Here is a 23184-nt window from a genome sequence, read left to right on the forward strand (position 1 = left end):
AGGCTGAGGTTGGAGGATCAAGGTTTGAAGACAGCACAGGTGGGAATATTTGTGAGATTCTTATCTACCAACCCAAAAGCCAGAGGTGAATGTGTGGTTCAAATGGTAGAGCACTAGCCTTGAGTGGCAAAGGCAAGGAAGAAAGAGGTTAAGGGTCTAAGTTCAAACACCAGTGCCAGGAAAAGGAGGGAGGAAGGAAGGAAGGAAGGAAGGAAGGAAGGAAGGAAGGAAGGAAGGAAGGAGGGAGGGAGGGAGGGAGGGAGGGAGGGAGGGAGGGAGGGAGGGAGGGAGGGAGGGAGAGAAGGATGGGGTTGAGGGGAGGGCACAGAGGTGGTGGCAAGCATTTCTAATTAGGGCAGAGGGATTCTCTGAAGGCAGTAGTGGAGCCCACCGAGGTGGAAAACAGCCATGGCTGATGGCTAAATAGTAACCCTCGACACCCAGTGGAGGTAAAATTTTTAATTATCACTTTTAAAACTGCAACACTTCACATCTGAATGAAGCGTGTCAGCACATGGAGGCTAAACGGATGATTCTGAATAGAATTTTTGTTGGTTGATTGCATAAGCAACAGCTCTTGTTGCTGAAATAGCATCTCAAAAGGCCCGCTAATGACGACATGACAATCCGTGTAAATCAAGAACTGCGTGTGGGTTTATTTTACATGTGAGAAAACAGTGGATTTTAATTGTGTGAACCAAAATGTACTGTACAATATTAATGACAAACATCAAAATGTATCATTAATAGTGCATTGCTTGCTTTGTTTTTCTTTATTTATTTTTGCCTGATAGTTCCTCTGAGTACATGCATCTGGGAAGATACAGGTGCCCGTAAAATTCCTCTATTTAAATCAAGCTGCAGGAACTAACTTTTATCCAAAAAAGTGTGGTTTTACATTATATACACAGAAATTTAATATAAAATGACAATATAAAAAGTTAAAAGAGAAAGCATACAGCCAGAAGGTACAAAGAAAGTAGGATAGATTAAAATGATACCATTTATAACCTACAGAAGTGCATAAGCTGATGTTGGTAATTTACAAGGAAAGGACTCCAACATTTGCCCCAGATTTTTTTTTTTCCATTTATCAATGCAGCACGCTATAGAAAGGTCAGCTTGTACCAAAGCTTACATTTGTAAATAACTATAAACCGCAGTATTTTACAGGAACAAAAAAAAAAACGAAAGAAATAGCATTTTTATACATTTTTTCTTTTTAAATAATAGCTTGCATACTATTTTTTTTCTTGCCAATAATGGCATTTTTCAGCATCCAGAGGGTCTGGGCTTAGTGGCAACTGGGGTATCGGCGGTGGTGATTGTTGTTTGTGTTTTTGGTGTTTTGTTTTCTGTTTGAAACAGGTGAAGGTGTGGATAGCTAACCCCAGGGGTCTTTTTGACAGCGCCATCCTCCAAGGGAGCATGCAAGTCTCCCACACAGACCAGCCTGCATAGAAAAGCTCATCTTTTAATTATTAAATAAGTTTTGTGTCTGACACAGCTTTTGATCTGAATGAAATGCCTTTAAGCCTTTTTATTCTTTTTTTCTCTTTTTGTTGGTTTTTTTTTTTTTTTTCTGAGTGAAAGGCACAGAGATGCAATTACAAGTCCTCAAAGGGTTAAATTTGACACTACCAGATTCTATGACCTTTACTGTCATGGCAACTTCCTAAGTTTAGGATGTCTTTTTATCATTGCTATTTGTGTCTTTCTTTACTGAGTAGTATGCCCCACTGTTTCCTACAAAAGATAGCTTAACACCAAGAACAGATGTTGAAAATAAAGGTCAGACTTTGACTCATGGAAGTAAAAAAAAAAAAAAAAAGAAGCAAGAAAAGAAAATAACATGCACAGACCCGACAAAGAGCATATAAATATAACTACAAAATATGTGTAAGAAAAACCAAGGTCCAGATAGGCAGGTAGTTCAGCAACCAAGGAAGGGCTGGCGTGGGCGGCTCAGGCTTGGCCTGGTGCGGTTGGAAGGTGACGGGGAGTGAGTGCGCTGTCCAGCGGGCCCGTGCACAGCGGGGACATTACTGCTTCTCCAGCTCGGTCACGTAGATCAGGTGATCCTCTGGAGACTTGCCGTGCGTCTTGCTGAGGTGCAGTTTGACTGCGTGCTTGCTGGCAAAAGTCCGGTTACAGAGTTTGCATTGGAATGTGGAGCCTAAGTCTTCCTCGGCCGCCCCCAGGGGGCCCAATGTCTTGTTGGCCAGGGCTTTGGAGACGCTCTGCTGCTCCTGAATCTGACTGAGCGGCAGCTTGGAGAGGTCCTTGAGGCTGAAGCCCAGGTGAGTCTCAAGATGGCTGATGTATGTAGAAGCAGTTCTGAATTGAGAGGCACAATCGTTGCAAAAGAAAACAGGATGCCCTGTGTCGAGGTTCTTGAGGAATTTCGTTCCTCCTGTCCTCCGCAGCTGGTACTTCACATTGGCCAGCCAGTGGCTGATGGTGGTCATGGAGAGGCCGGTGAACTTGGAGATGTGCACCCGCTCCTGCGGCCCCAGGTCCGACATGATGTACTTGCCCTCCGCCGTCTCCCGCAGGCTGGAGGCGAACTGGGCCTGCAGGATGAGCAGGTGCTGCGGGTTCCAGTTGGACTGGCGTCCTTTCCTCTTGTGGACGGGGGACAGCTCATCCAGCGCCTCCTCGAAGCTGCTGCCGTCGGCATCCGACTTCTCCGAGACCGTGGAGGGCGTGGAGGACTTGGGGGTGAGGCGGCCCGTGAGGTTCTTCACCATGTCGGAGATGTCCATGAGCGCGCTCTCCCGCAGCGGCGACGCCACGGGCTCGGCCAGGCCGGAGACCAGGGGCTTGTTCTTGGACTTGGTCAAGTCTATGGGCTGGTCGCTGTTCTCGTAGTAGTAGCGGTCGATGGGGTCGCTCTGCTTTACCGGGGTGCTGGGGTACACGGGCTTGTCCAGCATGCTGTTGCTGATTTTATACAGCATGGCCAGCGGGTCCAGGGAGGGGCTCACGGGCTTGGAGACCTTGCCCAGGTGGGTGTTCATGATGGACTGCAACGCACTGAGTGGATTGATGAAGGAAGGTTCTGGCGAGTGGTCCGTGATGATGCCCAGGTTGCTGCAGCCGTTGGTGACCTTGGCTTTGAGAGGCTCCGTGCCGTTTGGGGTGTGGGCGTCCGCCGGACCCTCCTTTTTGGCCTTCTCCTTCTCGGCATCCAGGCCCTTCTTCTGTGGCTTGTTGCCGGTCTCCTCTGACTTGGGGAAATCTTTGTTCTCCTTTGCCCCCGGGGAGGCAGCCTTGGCCGGGGACCCCTTCTCCTTCTCGGCTGGCCTCTCCTCCTTCTTGACGCTGACCTTGCCCGTGACCTTCTCCACCAGCTCCTCCATGGCAGACACGTTGCTCTTGTGCGGAGGCGGGGTGAGGCTCCCCGGGGAGGGCAGGAGGGCGCTGTGCTCGGCGGAGGACAGTGCCTTCACGCCGCTGGCGTAGGACGGCTGCACCTGCACACTCTGCACGGCCGCCGGCAGAGGTTTCACCGTGCCCGGCAGCTGGTAGGCCGCGTGGATGCTAGGGTAGCCGCCCCACGAGGGCGCGCCGTTCTGGGCCTTGCTGATGGCCGTGGACACCGTGTTCTCCAGGGACTTCAGAATGTCCACGCCCCCCTTGGGGCTGTCGTCCAGGTCCTCCTCGCGCAGGTACTGGTAGAGGGCCGTCGTGGGCTCAAACTTCTCCGAGCCTTCCTCGCTCTCCTCCTTGATCTTCCTCTCTGGGTCTCCCCCCGCCGCCGGCACCTTCTCCTTCTCCTTGTCCGGCTCTTTCTTTTCTTCCGGAGCCATGGAGCCGGCGGGGGAGTCGGGTTGCTTCTTGATGCCGGAGGCTGGCAGCCGGGTGTGAGTGGTGGGGGGCAGGGGTATGGACTGGATCTTCTCCTCCACCACGGGGTCCAGCACCAGCTGCTTCCCTTTCTTGGAGGCGGAGGTGGTCACCTTCAAGAAGTGGCCGGTGACCATCATGTGGGCCGTGAGCTGCTGCAAGGTATCATGGGAGCTGCCACACTCCATGCACTTGAGGATCTGAGCTTTGCGGGCTTCAAACTGCCACGTGTAACTAGCACCGTTCTGGTAGCCGTAGCGGTTGTTGGGCGTGACGTACGGGTTTGCCACTTTCTGGTCCTTGGCCGAGTCTCCCAGGGCCGCCTCGGAGGCCGCCCCCGCCGGCTCCGGGGAGCAAGGAGACCCCAGGTCCTGGAGCGCGCGCTTCTTGGTTGAAGGGACCAGCTTGGTGATGGCTGGCACCGGCTCTTTCAGAGGCACTTTCTGGTAATGCTTTGTTTTGATCATGTGGACGCTCAGGTCCTGCAGGGACTCGAAGGAGTGTCCGCAGTACATGCACTTCAGCACCTTCTGCGCGTCCTCCTTGCCCTCCATCTCCATCAGGGAGCGCTTCCGGGGCTTGGACCAGCGCTTGGTCTTCTCCGACTCCTTGTCCCGGTTGTCGTCCCGGTAGTGGCCCGTCTCGTTCATGTGCACCGTCAGTTCCACCAGGGTGTCGTAGGCAGCACTGCAGTCTTTGCACCGGAACTTGCTGGCCCCGGTGAACACCGAGCCGTACAGCTTGTTGTTCTGCCGGTAGAGCTGCACCGTGCTGAACAGGCTGGGCTCCGGCAGCAGCCCGTACGACGAGGTCTGCTGCAGCGTCTTGGCCAGCGCGGCCTGGTGCCAGTCGTACCCAGAGCCGCCGCCGCCGCTGCTGCTGGTGCTGCTGCTGTGGCTGCTGCTGGTGCTGCTGCTGGTGCTGGCGGTCCCGGCCGCCGCCGCCCCCGCCGCGGCCGTGGTGCTGGCAGTGCTGGTGGGGGGCGTGGGGGGCGGAGCGGAGCTCTCCTTCTGGCCAGCATCGCTGTTGCTGGTGGCCGAACTGGACTTCTTTAAATCCAAAGCTAAGCTAGACCAGCAGGACTCCGAGAACAAGTTCGCGTACACGGCTTTGATTTGTGCCAAGCTGTCCTGAGGGTACGAGATGCCGTCGGGGCCCTGGGTGTCCTCCTTCTCTTCTCTGGAGGAGGAGTTCTTGAAGTGGGCCAGCTGGTCGCTGTTCTCGCTGAAGGGGGACCCGTAGCCAGCGTCCTGGTTGGTGGCAGTGCTGACGGGAGAGTTCTGGTAGCTCTGGGGCTCTTTGATCTCTGCCTCTTCATGACACGCGAACTCGCTCTCCTGAATGTCCGCGGACAGCCCACCATCCTCCGCGTGCTGCTCATCTATTTCCGCCGCCTTCAATTCCTCCTCGGGAACATAAGCTAGGAGAGAAGAATGAAGCGCAGTGAGCAGGAGTAAATCATCTTCAAGGACGCGGCCTCCCCAGCAGTCAGGTGATCTTTAAAAAGATGTTTTTCAGCCAGGCACCCAGGTGCCCGGGCCACCCTGGCCCGCTTTGCTGCCGCTGCGCCGAGGAGTAGGGTTTTACGCCCGCTTCTCCGCACAGCAGCCTTACCGTGGGGGTCTCCCCCCACCCTTGCCCCTTCTCAGAGATGTCAGCTGGCTGGGGGGCTGGGGACAGAGGCCAAGGAACCCAGCATGCCCCCTGGGGCCCCGCCCACAATGGGGATTCTCTCTGCCTTCTGCCTGAATCACCTATTGGTGAGGGCCTGGCCATCAATGCTTACAGCAAAACACTTCACAGGCAGGATCCTATGGGTTCCATGAATTAACATACTCCAACAACAAAAGCACTTTGGTTTTCACTTAAAAAAAAAAAAGGCAACCTAGCTTCACCTATCTCCTGTGCAGACAAAGCGGAGTAACTACACCTATGTAGGGCTGTCAGACAAGAGACCAAAGGCCACTGCAATACAACATCCAGCCCGTGTCACTCCGCACAGCCGGAAGGGGAAACGAGCCAAATGTCTGTCAGTGATGACGGCTGATCAGACCCAGCCTCTCCCTGCCACAGAACACCAGCCCGGAGAAAGAGGGAAACATGGCTGCCTGCGCTACACCAATGCACCGAGTCGAATAAGCTGGCCACAAAAGCCTAAGATCCGTGGATTCCTCGCTGCTCCAAGGCTACCCCAGCAGGTGAGGACTTGGGCAGCAGGTGCTGTTTCCGGTGCTCCCACCAGGAGGGCAGGAAAAGCGTCAGCGTCATGTCAGACCTTTAAGAGGGGATGACCTATCTTGAGACCAAAGGAAGACTGGCTGATGGGTCACCACTCCTAAGTGTATGTCAGCATGGACTCTGACTTCTCTTCCTTGAGAGAACAGACGGACCAATGTTCCATCAGCAATGTGGAAAGTCTGGGGTTAAGGTAGTCTCCAGAAAGCCCCTATTAAAATGCATTGATATGACCTGAGAGGGGTGTCTCATTAAATACAATCCTTCATTATCACATTATCAGAGCCAGATCCTAAGGGAGCATGGCAAAGAGATTCTTGAATGCGCAGGAAAACGTGCATTTTCAGGGAGCGGTGACAGGAGGGGCAGGGAACACCTTGGGCCCTGAGGGAGGGTGCCGGGGCAGGTGGAGCGCCAGGAGGCGTCCACACCTGCAAATGAAGGCTCCAGTGAGCACGCTCCGCACACGCAGATTACCTCTGCACACGCACGCACGCACATGCACGCACACACGCACACGCAGACGGCCGAGTCGGTCACGTGGGGAGGCATGTCAGCTGAGGCCCTGCGGGCTTTCTGCATGCATGCACTCCTCTCTGCTCTACCTCCGCCGGAAGGCACAGCTCAGGCAGGAGCACGGGGGCCTGCGTCCGCGGGGGAACAGACCGGCAGTCCTCCACGAACCCACCGAGGAATTACAGCTCCGCTAATGCTGCATGGCTAGTGCAGAAAAACAGTCAACAGTGTGAGACCACGGGCTTTCACAACAGGCGTCAACCTCTGGGTAAGGCTCTCCTATAAAACGTAGCCCTCGCGGAGGTCAGCGAGGAGGACCGTGAGGCTGCCCGCTCATCCCGGGGAACCCCTCTTTGAGAAGTGCTCTGTGAGCTCATCCTCTGCTGCGAGCGAGCTCTGTGGGCTCTTCCGAGCCTGGCCTGAGCGACCCAGGCAGGGGACAGGCCACCTCCTCTGTGGACTCGAGGGAGAACGCAGGGCTGCAGTATGTCCTGGGCAGGACAGGGCTGGTTTGAAGGTGGACGGTGCCGGGTCCGGGTCGGCAGATCTCAGCCTGCAGCACCCCGAGGGGAACCTTCCGGGGCAGGCCTCAGGCAGGCCTGCGCCCTGGGACCATGGAGGCCCAGGCCTCGAGGGCTCGGCCCACGCATCTCCGTTCTCTGTCCTGACGGCTAGCCCCCCACTCCATCTGGCCGGCTTGGCTTCTCCACCCAGGGAGGCCTCGGTTGCTCTAATCTACTCTTCCATGCGTCTCTCCCTGCTGGTGACAGTGCTCCTTCACAGCCAGGTGTGCCAGGTCCCCGCAGGGGGCCACCGGGCAGTCACCCTTGCTCAGTAAGGCAGCAACCCCCGCCCATGGAGGAAACATTCCAAGGCCCTGAGCATGTCTGAACTGCAGAGCACCACCAAACCTTGCATTTGCTAGAACACAGGACGTACATACATACTGATTTATAGATCGCACCCAGCAAGAGACTAACAATCGTAATAGCGTAATAAAATGACGACTGTTTTAAATAAAACAAGGGCTCCTGAACACAGGCACGGGGTGCCACAAAGGCTGTGTGATGACTGAGAGAGGGCTGTGCATGCAGCACAGATACTCTGGACAAAGGGATGCGTCCAGGGAAAGAGGGTGGGAGGTTTCCTCTCACCACTCAGAAGAGCATGCTCCTTACGCTTACGAGTTCTTCCTGAAATTCCCCCAACCAATATCTCCAGACTGCATCAGGAGAGCAAAACCATGGATACGGGAGTTCTACCATAAATGGCTCTAGTAGCCCAGGCCTGCTGTCCACTCTGGGAGGTGGGAAGACCCCTGCCCCCCTAAGCTTAAGTCTGGGGTAGAAATGAAGCAGGTATGACAGCAAGGCCGGGGGCGGGGTCACGTCAGGGGGAGGGAAGTGTCGGTGTGGCCCACGGTGATGACTGGGTCCAGCCAGCTGGGGACAGCTCCGGCCTACGTGCTCACCTCTCTGACTCCTCCATTTGGAGGTGACTTGTGCCCCCCCACCCCCTCCCTCCTGCCCTCTCCAGCCCTAGGTATTATAACAACAGCCGTCCACACACCTCACCATTCCAGAATCCCTCCTAGTGGCCAGGCACTCTTGCCAGTCACCCTGAGTGCCAATCTTGGTTCCCCTGCCTGTCCTGGGTGGGCAATCAAACCCTTCCCGCCTCCACCCTCCTGTGTCCATCGCCCGGCCCCTCCCCTGCTCCCACGCCCCAGCGGCCCTCCTTCCGGGGGTCCACTGCGTCCAGACACCCCTCACCATCATGCACCATTTCTCTCGGTCCCTCTAGCAACTTATGCCAGGGGGCAGAGGGAGGAAGGAAAGGGACCGAAGTGATTCTGTGTGAAGAGGGTGGGAGGCCTGCTCTATGCCAGACTCCGTGTTACAACGAGGGGATAGCAAATAAAACCAGAAAAAGCACTGGAGAAATTGAAAGTGTGATGCCCTCCGGCTCAATCATTTCGTTTTTGGGAGAGTCATCTAAGGAGATTGTGTGAAATGGGAAATGAAGAAAAAGCTTTATGAGTGACGATGTCCTTTGCAGGGTTACACCACCACAATGCACCAGCGTCAGATTCTCCCACCACCGTGACGGTGAGGCTCTTAGAAGCAGTATCATTCACACATCAAAAAGCGAGTTGTAGCCAGGCACTGGCAGTTCGTGTCTACAAGCTTGGCTACTCAGAAGGCTAGGACCTAAGGCTCCTGGTTTGAAGCCAGCCCAGGCAGACAAATCCAAGAGGTTCTCATCTCCAATGAACCAGCAAAGAAAAGGGAAGGTGTGGTTCAAGTGGTCGCACACCAGCCTTAAGCAAAGAAGCCAAGTGAGAACATGAAGTCTCCAGTTCAAACCCCAGGACTGACATAAATAAGTAAATAAATACACAGTGGGCTCTGGGGACACAAGAAAGTCCCTGGATTAAAGGACAGAGGTGGAGCTACACAGTGGGCTCTGATGGGAAGGGCTATGGTCACAGTGGTTTCTTTAGATAATAAATAGGTTATTTATCATTTGGTGAAGTGACTCTTGAAAAATATCTGTATCTTCAAAATCTTCTCCAAGGTTTTCAGGTGAACGGAGATGAGGCCCCACACAGCCTTTCTTCAGGGGCAAACCTGCCGCCACACACAGCTGTCGGCAGAGAACAGACCACCCGGACAGACCACCGGGCCCGCAACGTGCCGCACACCATCAGCTCCTCGCAGCCACCCGTGCTGCGGGGTGAGCTGGAGAGAGCGTGCACTGGGTGGCCGGGACTCGGGGACAGCAGAGATGGGGTAGGACAGACATCTATCCGTTTTGGCAGGGCCTGTGCTAGCATGGCCACTGCCCTGGTCCACGACAGAGCAGGGCAGAAGGGAAGGTATAGACTTGGGTCTCGGAATGCATCGGACAGCCGGTGCACTGAGCCCACCCCCCTACGCACCATAGCCACGGTAACCATGGTAATGAGGGTTTAAGGTGAAAACGACAGCACTACCGTCATCACCAGGCCTCACTCGGCGCTTACCTGTGGCCATGCCTCCCACCCAGTCAACAACAGGACGGAGCGTTGAGGCAGGGGTGTGGGGAGGTGAGGGGTCACAGGGCGGCGGCCTGGTGAGTGGAGCAGCGCCAGAGGCCTGCTGCCCTCCACGCCAAGGGTGACCCCGGGCAGGCCCTGGAGACACCAGATCTGCCGGCCCTGTGATCTAGAACTTCTGGCCGCCAAAACCAGGGGGAAACCAGTCCCTGCCGTCGCTGAGTCGCAGCGTCTACAGGACTGCCATACAGCATCCTGAACGGAAGGAGCCTCTGTTCCACTCGCCAGGTCCTACGGACGTACGGAAGGAACAGGAGGGACACATGTACACGCATGCACGCACGCACACGCACGCACACACACACACACACACGACCCCACGCTGCAGGGTAGAGGCCCACGGACCAGGCCCTTGGAGCCACTACACACACCACTAAATGCCAAATGGACCAACATGGCTGGCCTTTCCTGACAAAAGCCTACCGGGTGTAGACTGCACACGGTGTGGGCCAGAGGACATCCGGGCCCTGCCCTGCTCCCTTCCCGTCTGCCTATATGAAAGTTCTGACCGCAGAAAGAAGAGCGTGGGAGGGAAGCTGGGGCCAGGCCCTGGGGAGGGGGCAGGGTGGGAGTTTGGGGCACCTGGATTGTACACTCTGCTTTCATTTGCACATATAACGGAGAGGAAAATGGACATTTCAGAGTCTTTCGTCTTCAGCTTTGCTTGGTGACTTTCTTACAATAAACACCAAACTTAGCTAATAGCTCACCGCCTGGTGAGCCTGGATAATCTTTCCAAATTGCATGTTGATCTATATTAAACTACTTTTTTAGACTGGCAAACATGATACCCACGAACAGATGGCCATTATATCAAAATACATTTATTCCAAGGGGCCAATCCACAAAAGGGATCACACACACACCTAAGTGATAAGAGTAGAGCTTCAATTAGGTGTAGAATCTTGCAAAACACATTCTTCTTCCAAATTTATAATTGGTCATCTGTAGATTAACTTCACTTTCACTATGGAGAGAGCAGGGGTTTGATGAAAGTCAGCACATATCAGGAATAAAATGGCAGAGGAAGCAGATAGGAGCAGATATGGCTTTCTTCCTAATCAGGAAAGAACATCAAAACACAAGCAAGAACTGACTGGGAACTGGTGCTTCATGCCGGTAGCTACTTCAGAGGCAGAGATCAGGAGGCTTATGCTTCAAGGCCAGCAGAGGCAAAAAGGTTCATGAGACCCTATCTCAATAGAAAAGGCTTGGCATGGTAACACACATCTGTCATCCTTACTATAGTCCAGAGCATCCTGGGCATAAAAGCAAGACCCTGGGGTCTGGAGGCATGTCCCTCAAGGAGGAAGGCCTGTCTAAGGAAGCACAAGGCCCTGAGTTCAAACCCAGGCCTGCCAGACACAAAAACGGAAGGCAAGGCCCTATCTTAAAAATAATCTGAGAGTAAAGGGCTGGGGTAAAACTCAAGCAATGAAGCATCTGCCAGCAAGCACAAAGCCGAGTTCAAACCTGGTCCAGCCAAACCAACGGCCAGCAAGACAGCCACTAATTTACTAACACGGTTCTGACATCTTGTGGGAGGAAAGGCTGACACTCATCGGACAAAGCTGATCTGATAGTGACAAAAAATGTTTCTGTCACCTTGGTAAATTGTTATAGCTTGGAGCCACTCATAAACATACTGGTTTGCTCATGCCTCTGATTTGTCATCAAACTGTTCCTTTCCTTAAACCCAACAGAAGCCATCTTCAAGAACTTCAGGGCCGGGCTGGGAAGGTGGCTCAGTGATAGAGCACTTGCCTTGCATGCCTGAGGCCCTGGGTTCGATTCCTCAGCACCACATAAAGAAAAAAGCTGGAAGTGGCACTGTGGCTCAAGTGGAAGAGCGTTAACCTTGAGCTGAAGAGCTGAGGGACAGTGCCCAGGCCCAGAGTTCAGGCCCCATGACCGGACCCAAAAAAAAAAAAAGAACTTCAGGGCCTACAAACAAAAAAACAACCTAAGGTTTTGTTCTCCCCCATTCCCATTTCAATTAGGAATCCACAAGTAATGGCCCTAACATAAATATAATTTCTTCTTTCTCTCCCTGCCCCAGAATTCAATTGAAAATTAAGAAATCAGAAACCTCATTTCAAGACCCTTCCTTGCTCTTCCCATAAGCACTGCATATATTAATTTTTTGTCTGTAGTCTGCGGCCTGTTTCGGCAGAATGGCGCGCTGAGACCTTTCCTTCCATTTTCAATGGTGTCCGGAAGAAGAAGGAAGAGGATCCTGAAGAATTTAATAGAGGAGTTAAAACAGAGGGTGAAGGGTAGACAAGCACAGACTGAGCTAGCCCCGCCCATGTGCCTACGCCTCATCAGTCATCCAAGAGGCCCCGCCCCCCGGGGAAGCCAAGGACACATGCTTAGCACGCCAGCCCACATGCGGCGCATGTGCACACACACTTAGCAATCCAGACCTACAGCATAGGCTCCGCCCGTGCGTGCTAGCTGACTGACCACCTGACTCAGGTCACCTGACAGAAGATGGTCAAAAATGCAGAAGAGACTTGCACACCTCTTCAGATGGCAAACCTAACATGGAAGGAAATGTCACTCTGAGTAAACACATTCATTCTGACAACTCACTGCTATCATGAGTGGTATCATGCTATCATGGTGGTATACCAGACAAGGACCCCGGCGGCCTGCCAGGTCCCGTGCTCTTTCACAAGTAACGCAAAGTTACGAGACAAAAGGAACTGCTGTGAGCCTCTGTGAGGGTTCTCAGAGCACCGGACTGAGGGACAGGAGATGGAGAGAAGGGCTATCACGGCGTCTATCTAACCTACAAGTTAGGAGGAAGACTGCATCTTAAAATCCAGTGGTTTGGCCAGATGCTGGTGGCTCATACCTTTAATCCTAGCTCCTTAGGAAGCTGAGATTGGAGGAGTGTGGTTCAAAGCCAGTCTGGGCAGGAAAGGCTGTGAGACTCTTAGATCCAACTAAACAGCAAAACGCTAGAAGTGGAGGGGTGGCTCAAGTGGCAGAGAGCCAGCTTTGAGCTGGAAAAACTAAGGGACAGCAGCCAGGCTAAGTTCAAGCCTGGCACTGGTACACACACACACACACACACACACACACACACACACACACACACACACACACACACACACACACACACACACACACACACACACACACACACACACACACACACACACACACTGGCTGATTCTCTGAACATAAACAGGATAAAAAAGATCGACAGAAGCGTCAATCTCGGGTAATCAGGTATGGATTTAAGCAAGTGGCAGGGACACACACACACACACACACACACACACACACACACACACACACGTGTGGGCAGGAAACCAAGGTTTAGCACCAAGGCCAGGAACTCACCCTGGTCAGATACCAATTATTTAGCCAGGGCTGCAGTACTGTGGCAGTTTCCACGTGACTGTTTCTACACTGGCTGGAAACGAAATTCAAGGTCGCCCAGAACCTGACGTTCTTTCAATAACAATACTGGTGTCTGATTTTGAATGTTACATCTATACGATCATGACAGAAAATATAATTTTTATCAGAATAATTAGGCCTATTTCTTCTACCATTATCAGTGAATTCTCATAATTGCCTTTGAAGATTCCTTCTTCTTTTTTTTACCTTGACAAAGAGAGAGACCGAGACAGACAGAGACACGTAAGAACCTCCAAGTTCAACTGAAGTCATTATTTATGATGATCTTTTGTTTTCATTATAAGCTACAATTTTCTAAAACTCTTTAGCTAGATGAATACAAATGTACTGAAATATGGTATGGTATTTGTAGATATTTTTATTTCTAGAAATCAAACTATGAGAAGAAAATATTTCACAAAGGGGATGAATACGATTTCTTTTTAGCACCAAGGTTTTTCAGAGCAAGGCCACTGAATCACAGACAACAAGTCACGGCTACTGAGTTCCTCCACACATCCTGCCCCCACAGCACGTGGGTGCACCCCGCGGCCCACCCCGGGGAAATCTAATGAATGAGCAAGTTTGAGGACGGTAACTGCAGTATAAAACTCTTCTTTTACAATCCCTCATAGAAATAAGTGACATTTTCCCCCCATCACATAAAACAAAGACTCCCAATCATCATTTCTGCTATTTCTTTCTGTGTCATAACAGCTTTACCATCGCGGCCCCCACCCACACCCTGCAGAGCCTCTCACGCACAACGGGGCAGTGCGGAGTGTGAGGGTGTGAATGTACGGTATGTCTGTCACGTGGATCTGTCTCATGAGCCGTGCAGAATCCATCTGAACAAGCCAGTACCAGCAGTCGGACAAGGCCACCAAGCCTTCCCACGCACGCACGCACACGTGTGTGTGTGCACGCACGTGCGAAGGCATGTGACATCGGCCCTACCATTCTAAGTGGAGAAGGATCAAGAGGGTCTTAGGGTTCCATTTCAGTTTTACAAAATTAAGTCTTGTTAAGGATTTTGGTCATAAAGTGTGTCTTCGCTGGGGGCCCTGTGAAATCCTGCATGCACTCACACAAGTGGACACAAGGCAGCATACAGACTCCGTGAAGGCCGAGGGTGACACCGGCCATGTGTGCCCCAATGGCCTGCTCTGTAAATACACCTCTACTGCATGGAGAAAAGAATGTTTTCATCTCAAATTGTAACTATACAATGAGGCACAAACATATCGTCAACAAATTAGATAAAAGCTGCATTTCTCAAGTCGCAGCCCCCAAACATCTTTGTTTCTTTAAAGAAAACAAGACTTGCTCATGTCGGCAGTCATTTTAAGGATGGAGAGAAGTGACAGCTGTATTTGTTTGGTTTTTTTAAATGGCTAAATGTAGTAAAGTCCCAAATCCCCCAGAGTCTTCATAACACTGGCTCTGAGCAATTAGGTGTGCATTCTCTCCCGGCTCAACCTGCACCTCGATCTGCACCCCAATTATGCACAAAATAAAGGTGTTTTCCTGAGCCACCGTGTTTTGTATTCCACGGGCTCCTGAAACTCCTTGTCGTCACTACGTCTACAGGCACAAAAGTGTAGGTTGCTTTCGTTAAACAACAATAGAAGAAAGGCTTCTCAAATACACTCGCCCAGCAGGTACAACCTGGCCGCTGCAGAGCCTGCTCACAGGACCGAGCGAGCCAGCGCACACCTGTATCTGCTCCCACCAGTGGGAAGTGCCCAGTGGAAGCGGTGCGTGATTCAGCAGACCTTCTGCCACACTCCCGAGTCTGGACAGCTGGAATCATTCAGATATCGGCATGAAGTGAAAGGAGCTAGTGACCGAGAGCTTCCACTTCCAACTCTGGTGTAGAAACATGGACGGAAAGGCCATGCGAAGCAGTGCCTGTGTGAACACACAGGTTCACAAGGCCGCTGGGCCACATGGCATGTCTGAGAACTCTCCTGGCCGTGGGCCGGCTCTTGCTCTAGAATGGAGGCGTGTGCTCAACAGTACACACAGACTAAGGACCAAGTTCCAATTTAGTAAGCTGTTTAAATGGCAACCGTGATCCACATAAAGTGGCTCAGGGAGTAAAGGATGTCACATGTCAAGTGCAAGCCACGCCGAGTGGATTCCTTCCCAGGACTCGGTAACGAGGAGAAAGGAACCCTCCAGCATGGACTCAGATCACCCTTGCAGGCAGCCATCAGAGGAACACAGCGCCCTCCCCCTGCCCTCCCTCCCAGCCTCTCTGGGAATGAAAAGAACAGGTTATTAGCAAAGGTCTGCCAAGTGAAGCAAGGTGTGCAGAGTGGTGCAGAGATTCTATCTCTGAGACTTACTTGCTCTTCTTCCCTGATAAACTATCCACCCCAGCTTCTCATTAGGCTCCCATCACCAAAGGGAGTGGAGAGGAATCCGTCTAGGCCCTCCCCTCTCAGCTCTGTCGAGATGATTTCATTGAAATGTTCATTTTCATCCCTGCTGGCAACATTAGAAGGGAAGTATTTAACCTGTTTCCATTACTTATACAAATTGCCATTATGCGGTAGGACAGATGTTAGAATCACGCCACATAACTAACTTCCGCACATTCTTTATGGGAGAGTGAGGCGAAGGAAGGCGGCTGGATCACATTATCCGGGCTCAATAATGTGCTCGACGCTACCAGATTCATTAACTTTGCACATCAGCCTTGCACTTCCTTTCTGCGTGAAAATTCCCAGGCTGCTTGGATTCATTTAATTTGGAGAGAGGAACCTTTGCCAGTGATGATGTTTTGATCAGGTGCGTTGGGAGAGTGGGGGTGGAGGGTGAGGGGAGGAGGGAGGGACAAAGAGAAAGAACAGGAGGAAGAGGAACACCACCAAGCAGCGATGTTCCCTTCCCAACAGGAATGATGAAAGGGAAGTCAGTCGGAGCCGCCGGTGCTCAAAGATGGCTGTCACTTTGGATAGGCACGGGCACAACTCACCCAGACAGGTGACACTTTGGTAGAGCAAACTCCTGCTGCATTATTGAGTGGGAGTGGATGGGGCTCGGGAAGACTGCGAGCCCGGATGCCTGGGGCGCCCGACACGGCAATTCAGCAGGTGAGTGGATTTCACTCTTCATTTGCATCCTTGAGTGAAGGAAAGCTAAACCTTGCTGACTGCCAAGACTGAGAGCAGCACCACGGCAAAGGTCCGGATCGCACCCTGCAGCTCTCCACGCCTTCTCCTTTCCCGACTGCGACCATGCGCTGCCCAATTAGCAGGTGCTCCCAGTCATTACCTGCGTTGAAAGTTTTCAGCTTAAACAACTAGTTTAGGGACATTTCTGTTCTGAATGCTTCCCAGACAACCTCACAAACACCCCCCAGGCCAACCAGGGGTGGAATTCTACAGCACAGCGTCGAGGAAATCCTCATTTGTGGACCACAAGGAAAAGAGATCTGTCCCATTGTTTCAGCAAGAGAGCTCTTCTTTTTTTTTTTTTTTTTTTTTGTCGGTCGTGGGGCTTGAACTCTGGGCCTGGGCGCTGTCCCTGTGCTCTTTCAGCTCAAGGCGAGCGCTCTACCGCTTGAGCCACAGCCCCACTTCCGGGAGAGCTCTTCTGAGACCAGCCAATCCTCCACCGCAACGCCTCCCCCAACTCCCCTGCATCTCCCTTGCCTCCACCTCATCTGGTTCTGTTCCAGCAACCACTTGGAAAAGAAACGTAGAGCATGCTTCCATCAGTGAGGAAAAAGTGGAAAGAAAAGAAAGAAAACTCACACGAGAAGATTCTAACTCTGCTAAGGGGTGGGCTGTACAGGAGCCTGGGAAAACCAAGCCACAGGCAGGAGAAAGGACATTTGATGTGAGCGATTCTCAAGGCCCTCAGCACTTCCAAAACAAAACCAACAGTGGGCACGCACGAACATCTTTGAGGTAAAAGGGATAAATCGCCCACTGGGATCATCAGAAGCAATTTTTCTAGTGCCAATACTGAAATCTAATCTTGAATAGGAATCAAATGTATTATCTACATGGATAATGACTCTTCTAGAAAGAGGGTTCCCAGGGCTGGGAAAGTAGCTTGCCTTGGTAGAGCACTTGTCTTGCATGCCTGAGGCCCTGGGTTCGATTCCTCAGCACCACATTAGCAAAAAGAAAAAAGCCGGAAGTGGCACTGTGGCTCAAGTGGTAGAGCGCTAGCCTTGAGCTGAAGAGCTGAGGGACAGCGCCCAGGCCCAGAGTTCAGGCCCCACGACCAGACCCCCCCCAAAAAAAGAAAGAAAGAGGCTTCCCACAGTACACTAGTAATTGGTTTGGGAGACACCATTACTTCGAAAAAGAGGAAAAAAGCCCAATGCACTTGTTTTGGGGAAAACATTTTATACCCACAGAGCGTCTTCTCGGCCAGCATTATGCTTCACACGGACAGGGTTCGAAATGACAATGGCGGGTGCTTTTCTCACCGTTCTTCTGGAGCAAGCAGGATAGCCAGGGCTCCACGCTGACCCACTTCTCACCATCCCTGAAGGGCATCGATCGCTGTCCTCTAGGCTTCCAGATGGGTAAAAGCCAAGGCCCAGAGGTCTGGGGACAAACTCCACAAGCTCAGGGGTGTGCAGAGGTGGTGGTTTCCCATCTACCTGGTCCTCCATGGCCGAGCGGGGGCATTTCCACCAGCCGGGCAGATGGCCATGAGTGATTACAAAGCAAGGTCTTTGTCTCCACGAATGCTAGAAAGCTTGGTACAAAGCCTCAAAGCTGGGGTCCCAGGTATCCCTGGCAACCTGCTTTCGAGGAGGGCCTGGCAGGACCACCGTGGATGGGCGGCCACAGAGATCTGTGGGACTGCAGTGTGTGCACGGCCACGAGGTCTGTGGAATGACTTGGTGTTCCTGCCAGGCTGTCCCCCACACCAGAGCAGATGGACAGTCTCTAGGGTCCCAGGGCTTGGGACAGGGTAATGGTTCAATGGTATCCCATTTGGGATAAGAAACTTCTGGAAACACACAGTGGTGATGGCTACCCGACACCGTGTGGGTCTTTGATGCACCTGTACCAACTGTACCCTAATGGCTATGATGACAAACTTCATGTTGCATATACTTCAGTCCCACCAAAAGAGAGGGGCAAATGAAATCAGTTTCCAACCCTGCCAGCCCCTGGCTCCTTCTGTGGGGCTCCCCATAACACCTGCCTGACCGCTGGGATGGCCCTCAGCCAGTCTTCCAGGACCCTCCCCCTGGGAGACTTCTGTGTCACCTAGGAAGAGAGGCTTCTCACCCACCACCCACTGTCCTGTGGGGGGGACAATTTAGGAGCCCTGGCTCCTCGCCGCTACCACAGTGCCTATCAAGTAGGTATCTGGGAAATACTGTCGAGAACAAGGGACTAAAGCATGAGTGACCCCTGACTTAATTCAAAGTGCATCTTCCATGCGCTGGTGGCTTACACCTGTAACCCCAGCTACTCAGGAGGCTGACATCTGAGGATTGAGGTTCAAAGCCAGCCCAAGCAGGAAAGTCTGTGAGACTCTTATCTCCAATTAACCACCAAAAAGCCAGAAGTGGAGCTGTGGCTCAGGTGGTAGAGCGCCAGCCTTGCGCGCCCAAGCCCGGAGTTCAAACCCAGTACCGGCACAAAAACAAAACCCAAAGTAGGTAGATACCAGCTGCTTGTCCCATCCACAACCTAACATTCCACGTGAGAAGGTCTACCTCGTTATATTAGAGCAGAAAAAAACACCTATTTCATTCATCTCTACAGTAAAACAGTCACTTCAAAATACTTTAAACCCCCCACTCCCAGAATCCCTGCCACCTTGCCCCTCTCTCAGTCAACCTCAAACAGCGCCGCCATCAACCAAACCCAGGTCTTCCCAAGTCCTTAGGGCCCTAATGATTTGACTGTGAACAGGGACAACACATCAGCTGGAATCATAAAGGAGGAAAATGGGGTGGAAAAGGAAAAAACAACCGCTCTGAAATCTTGTCTCTGAAGATCCATCTTTCCTGAGTTGTGCCGCCCGTTAAATCAGTAAGAATATCTGTCAGAGACATCCCGCTACACCATTTGGCGGATGTCAAACCTAAATAAACCAGATCAGAAAACCAGCGAGTGGCAGGAGAGAAATGAGCGGGCCCAGAGCAGCGCAGCCTGGCTGTAGCTCGCATGGTTTGCTTGCTGATTTTTGGGGAGGGGGGGTGCGGAGGGAAGTCGTGGCAATCAGGGCAGTCATTTGCAGTACTAATGTCCAATTCAGCCTCCTTTCATTCGCCTGATTTAGGTGGTCAGAGTGGTCTCGTAGCCGACACAGGGAAGCTGTGCTGTTTAGCAGGCTCTTTAATGGGAAACTGGCAGTCTTATTTCTTTTCTAGATTTGGTTTGTCACTAGGTCTCCATTACATGCCACTCAGCTTTGATGTCTTTGGACAGGACTGATCAAAAGATGTCATTTGACCTACACAGCATGGCAGAAAGTTGGAGAAGTCTCATAAAGCGACACTCTGGCTGTAAATAAAATGACATTATTATTTCCTCTCTCCTATCATGTAGAAAAGCCAATTATGGTAATGCGCTGCATGTCAATGAAAATACAGCAATCTTTTTGGAGCAGCCACTGCAGACATCAGTACAGCAACCCTCCTTCCTGGGGAAATTTGCCCATTGGAAAATGAAGAGGAAGGAGGTGATAGATGTCTTAAAGACGGTTAATAAAACCCTGGACAGCCAAGAAAAGTGCAAGTCAGCAAAACAATTGGAAGTACAAAATGCAAACTGTTAAGTTTCCAAATTATCTAATAATTTAATCTCCCATGATTTATATTCTGTCACCAAAATGGCCCGTATCATGTCCTGCGTGTCTCAGCGTTTGACTGACAGCAAGGGCGATTTATGGGACTAATAAACCCCTTTGTACCCATCACTTCCTGAGGAGCCGACCCCGGGGGAGGGGAAGCCCGGGAAGCACTGACCTTGTCCCTGAGATGCGCTTAGAAGTTACAGTCGGAAGGGGTAGTTCTGCCTGCTCTGGGTCTGCAACACAACATGGAAGCGCACGCCGCTGTCACGTTGCTATTGTTTTAGAACACCCATTTTATTCATTCCAGCAATGCAAAATATTCTCCATCTTTCTCTTCCTCAAGTACTTACCAGAACGAAATATGCATACAAATTGCCCTCTCCCCTTTCATGAGCCCAGTGTCCATCTGAAACACATCTGGAGCTCAGGCAGAGACTCCGCTCTGGGGGGAAGGGCACCCCAGAACCCAGCACCGCACATAGCTGCTTCCTCTCCTGTCCTCTCCACTCCTAAGGAGGCATTGCTTAGGATGTGCACCAACTGAACATCACTGGCCCACACTTGTAATCCTAGCTGCTTGGAAGGCTGAGATCAGAGCGCCATGGTTCAAAGACAGGCCAGGCAGGCAAATCTGAGAATCTCTTATCTCCAGTGAACCAGCAAGACTCCAGAAGTAAGGCATGGCTCAAAAGGTAGAGCACTAGCCTTGAGCAAAAAGCAGCAGAAGACTCCGACTTCAAGCCCCAGTACCAGCCAAAAAACATTTTGTTTAAGTTTTAAAAAGTGTGCATCAAGACCCACTCCCGAAGGTCACTCCCAGCCGTCCTGCTCCATAAATCCCACCTCAGATTCTGCTTCTGGTTCTGCTCAGCTTCCAGGGAAGCCTGCCCCGTAGGCCCACACGGCGAGCCCGGCCCGGGCAGGGCGGGGGGGGGGGGGGCGGTGGCCCCATGACCGTCCTGTGGGTCACTCCCTGGCCTCCATCACTCCCTCATTCAGGCCTGGATGAGGCCTTTTTGTGACTACGGGCAGAGCCAAGATGCAAGATGAGGTTTCCTCCCAGGAGGAACATTTTAATATTTCAGTAATCATGTGTATATTCATTTCCAGGGAAAGAAAAATAAAATAGAGCCATGCAATCTGCGTCCATTGAAATCAAGGAAATAAGACAATTTGCAGAAATACAACGTCTACAATAGAAAAACTTTTTGGCTATGTCAGAAAAACATCTCAAATACTCTAATTGTTTGGGCTAATTTTTTTCTCATTATAACAAGTCACTTCTTCACAAACACACATTGCCACCCTGATCTTTCCCTGGCAATTGAATTTTGGTGCACAATACAGTGTACAATAAATTTAGAAATGTCATCGAATTTTAGTATCTTTAAATAATACTGTCAGGGACTTTGCAAGGGCTGATACCTGTGAGCCTAGAAGTCCCAGAGTCCCTAGGAGGACCCCATGTAACCCCTGTAGTGGGCCAGGGGTCCAGACCCTGACACCATCAGGGCAGTCCACAGGTGGCAGCCCAAAGAAAACAAGCTACTGCAGCTCCACCCCAGGCCGGGGCTTCGCAGAACATGGCATCTCCACAGGACATCAGACTCAGCCTGCTCTTCCCCAGAGGCTGTGTTAAGTACTAGGAATTCTACACACACAGTGGAGTTCCACTTACCCCCACCCCAAAGTGTATGGGCAGTTTAACAAGGCCCAAGGCCACAAGAGAAAGAACTCTAAATTCTCACTGTTACCTGGCGGCCCCTGTTCTCCCCACAACCTGTTAATCCATGCATCATCCTGAGGGCTCCTTTGGAGAGCTACTGATCGGGCTTCAGTATTCCCAACCTAGATGGAAAGTCCCGGGACAGGTCCATGTGCCCATTCAACAGCTTGGCCCGAGGACCAGGAGGCCGTGGCCCTGGGCCCAGCCAGCCCTCAGCAGTACCAGGTGGTGGGCGGCTCTGCCACTGGGTAGAGGACTCCATATCCCTCGGCAGACAGTACAGCACTCCAGGTGCTAAAAGCCAGCACTCCTGGCCTTCAGCAGGGATTTTCCCCAGGTCTCCTGGAACCTCAAACCAAAAGACACAGGCTAGTGCTTTTGTAAAGCAAATTTGTGTTGTTTTGTTCCAGTACTGGGCCTTGAACTTGGGGCCTGGGTGCTATCCTTTAGCTTTTTCACTCAAGATGAAAAACCACTTGAGCCACAGCCCCACTTCCATTGTGTGTGTGTGTGTGTGTGTGTGTGTGTGTGTGTGTGTGTGTGTGTGTGTGTCTGTGTCTGTCTGTCTGTCTGTCTGTCTGTCTGTCTGTGTTTCTGTGTGTATAATTAATTGGAGATAAGAGTCTCACAGACTTTCCTGCCTGGGCTGGCATTGAACCATGATCCTCAGAGAAGCTAGGATCACAGGCAGGAGCCACAGGTGCCCAGCTTCACGGTCCTGAGTATGAATGCATCTCCTCTAGCATGAGAGGAGGCATACTGGAGAGAAATGGATTTCTTTTCTGGTATGTCATTCCCTACCCCAATATTAAATTTTATGTGGAGAATCGAGGAATTTAAAAGTTTCACATTTTGGGGTAATAAAAAAGAAATACAATATCCTGTTGCTATGGCCCGTGTCACTGCACACAGGAGAGAAAACGGCTCTCCTTAGCTATGCTTTGAAATACGACCTGCGACGTCATTTAATTTTTGAAAACCCTGAGGTCATGTAACACACTTTCTCTGTCATTTGTAAGTACATTAACTCGGAGGCCATACAACAGTGAAATTATGATAATGACCCGCCAAGGCGGGTCAGGCAGCCCGCGCGGTTCACGGTAGCCTCAAACAACCGTCAGAACACAGCCCAAATCAGACCCGACAGCCGGGAAGGAGAGCTGACTCTCCCAACACGCCGGAGGACCGGCACGGGATCTCCCTCCACGGCGAGCACCAGCAGAGACAAATCCCTCTCATTAAAAAAAGAAAAAAGTGCTGCTTTAAAAATCACAGACGCAGAGTTGAAAGGGAAGGAAGAGGTCAAAGTCGGCTTCCTTCCAAAACAGTCCAAGAGGAGTACCAGCAGTACCACACCGCTTCCTAAGCTGCCCCGCCAAACGAAAGGCTTTCAAAACAGAAAGCAGCACATTCAATATATCCATTTGAGAGAGAGAAAAGAAAGAAAGAAAGAAAGAAAGAAAGAAAGAAAGAAAGAAAGAAAGAAAGAAAGAAAGAAAGAAAGAAAGAAAGAAAGAAAGAAATCCGACTTCTCTGGAGTGTTGAGTTCTTCTGCAAAAAA

General features: G+C 51.6%; 1 protein-coding gene across 1 annotated transcript in view; it reads right to left on the bottom strand.

Annotated features, from left to right (window-relative positions):
• Positions 1–632: 632 nt before the first annotated feature.
• Tshz1 (teashirt zinc finger homeobox 1) overlaps positions 633–23184 on the bottom strand; it is a 74002-nt gene continuing 51450 nt past the window's right edge. The window contains exon 2 of the mRNA XM_070028942.1: positions 633–5269. Coding sequence (XP_069885043.1) covers positions 2043–5269 — 3227 coding nt within the window. The 3' untranslated portion in view covers positions 633–2042. The remainder of the gene's footprint in view (positions 5270–23184) is intronic.

This window comes from Dipodomys merriami, unplaced genomic scaffold (assembly GCF_024711535.1).
Source record: "Dipodomys merriami isolate MVZ:Mamm:240054 unplaced genomic scaffold, mDipMer1.0.p SCAF_2, whole genome shotgun sequence".
NCBI lineage: Eukaryota > Metazoa > Chordata > Mammalia > Rodentia > Heteromyidae > Dipodomys > Dipodomys merriami.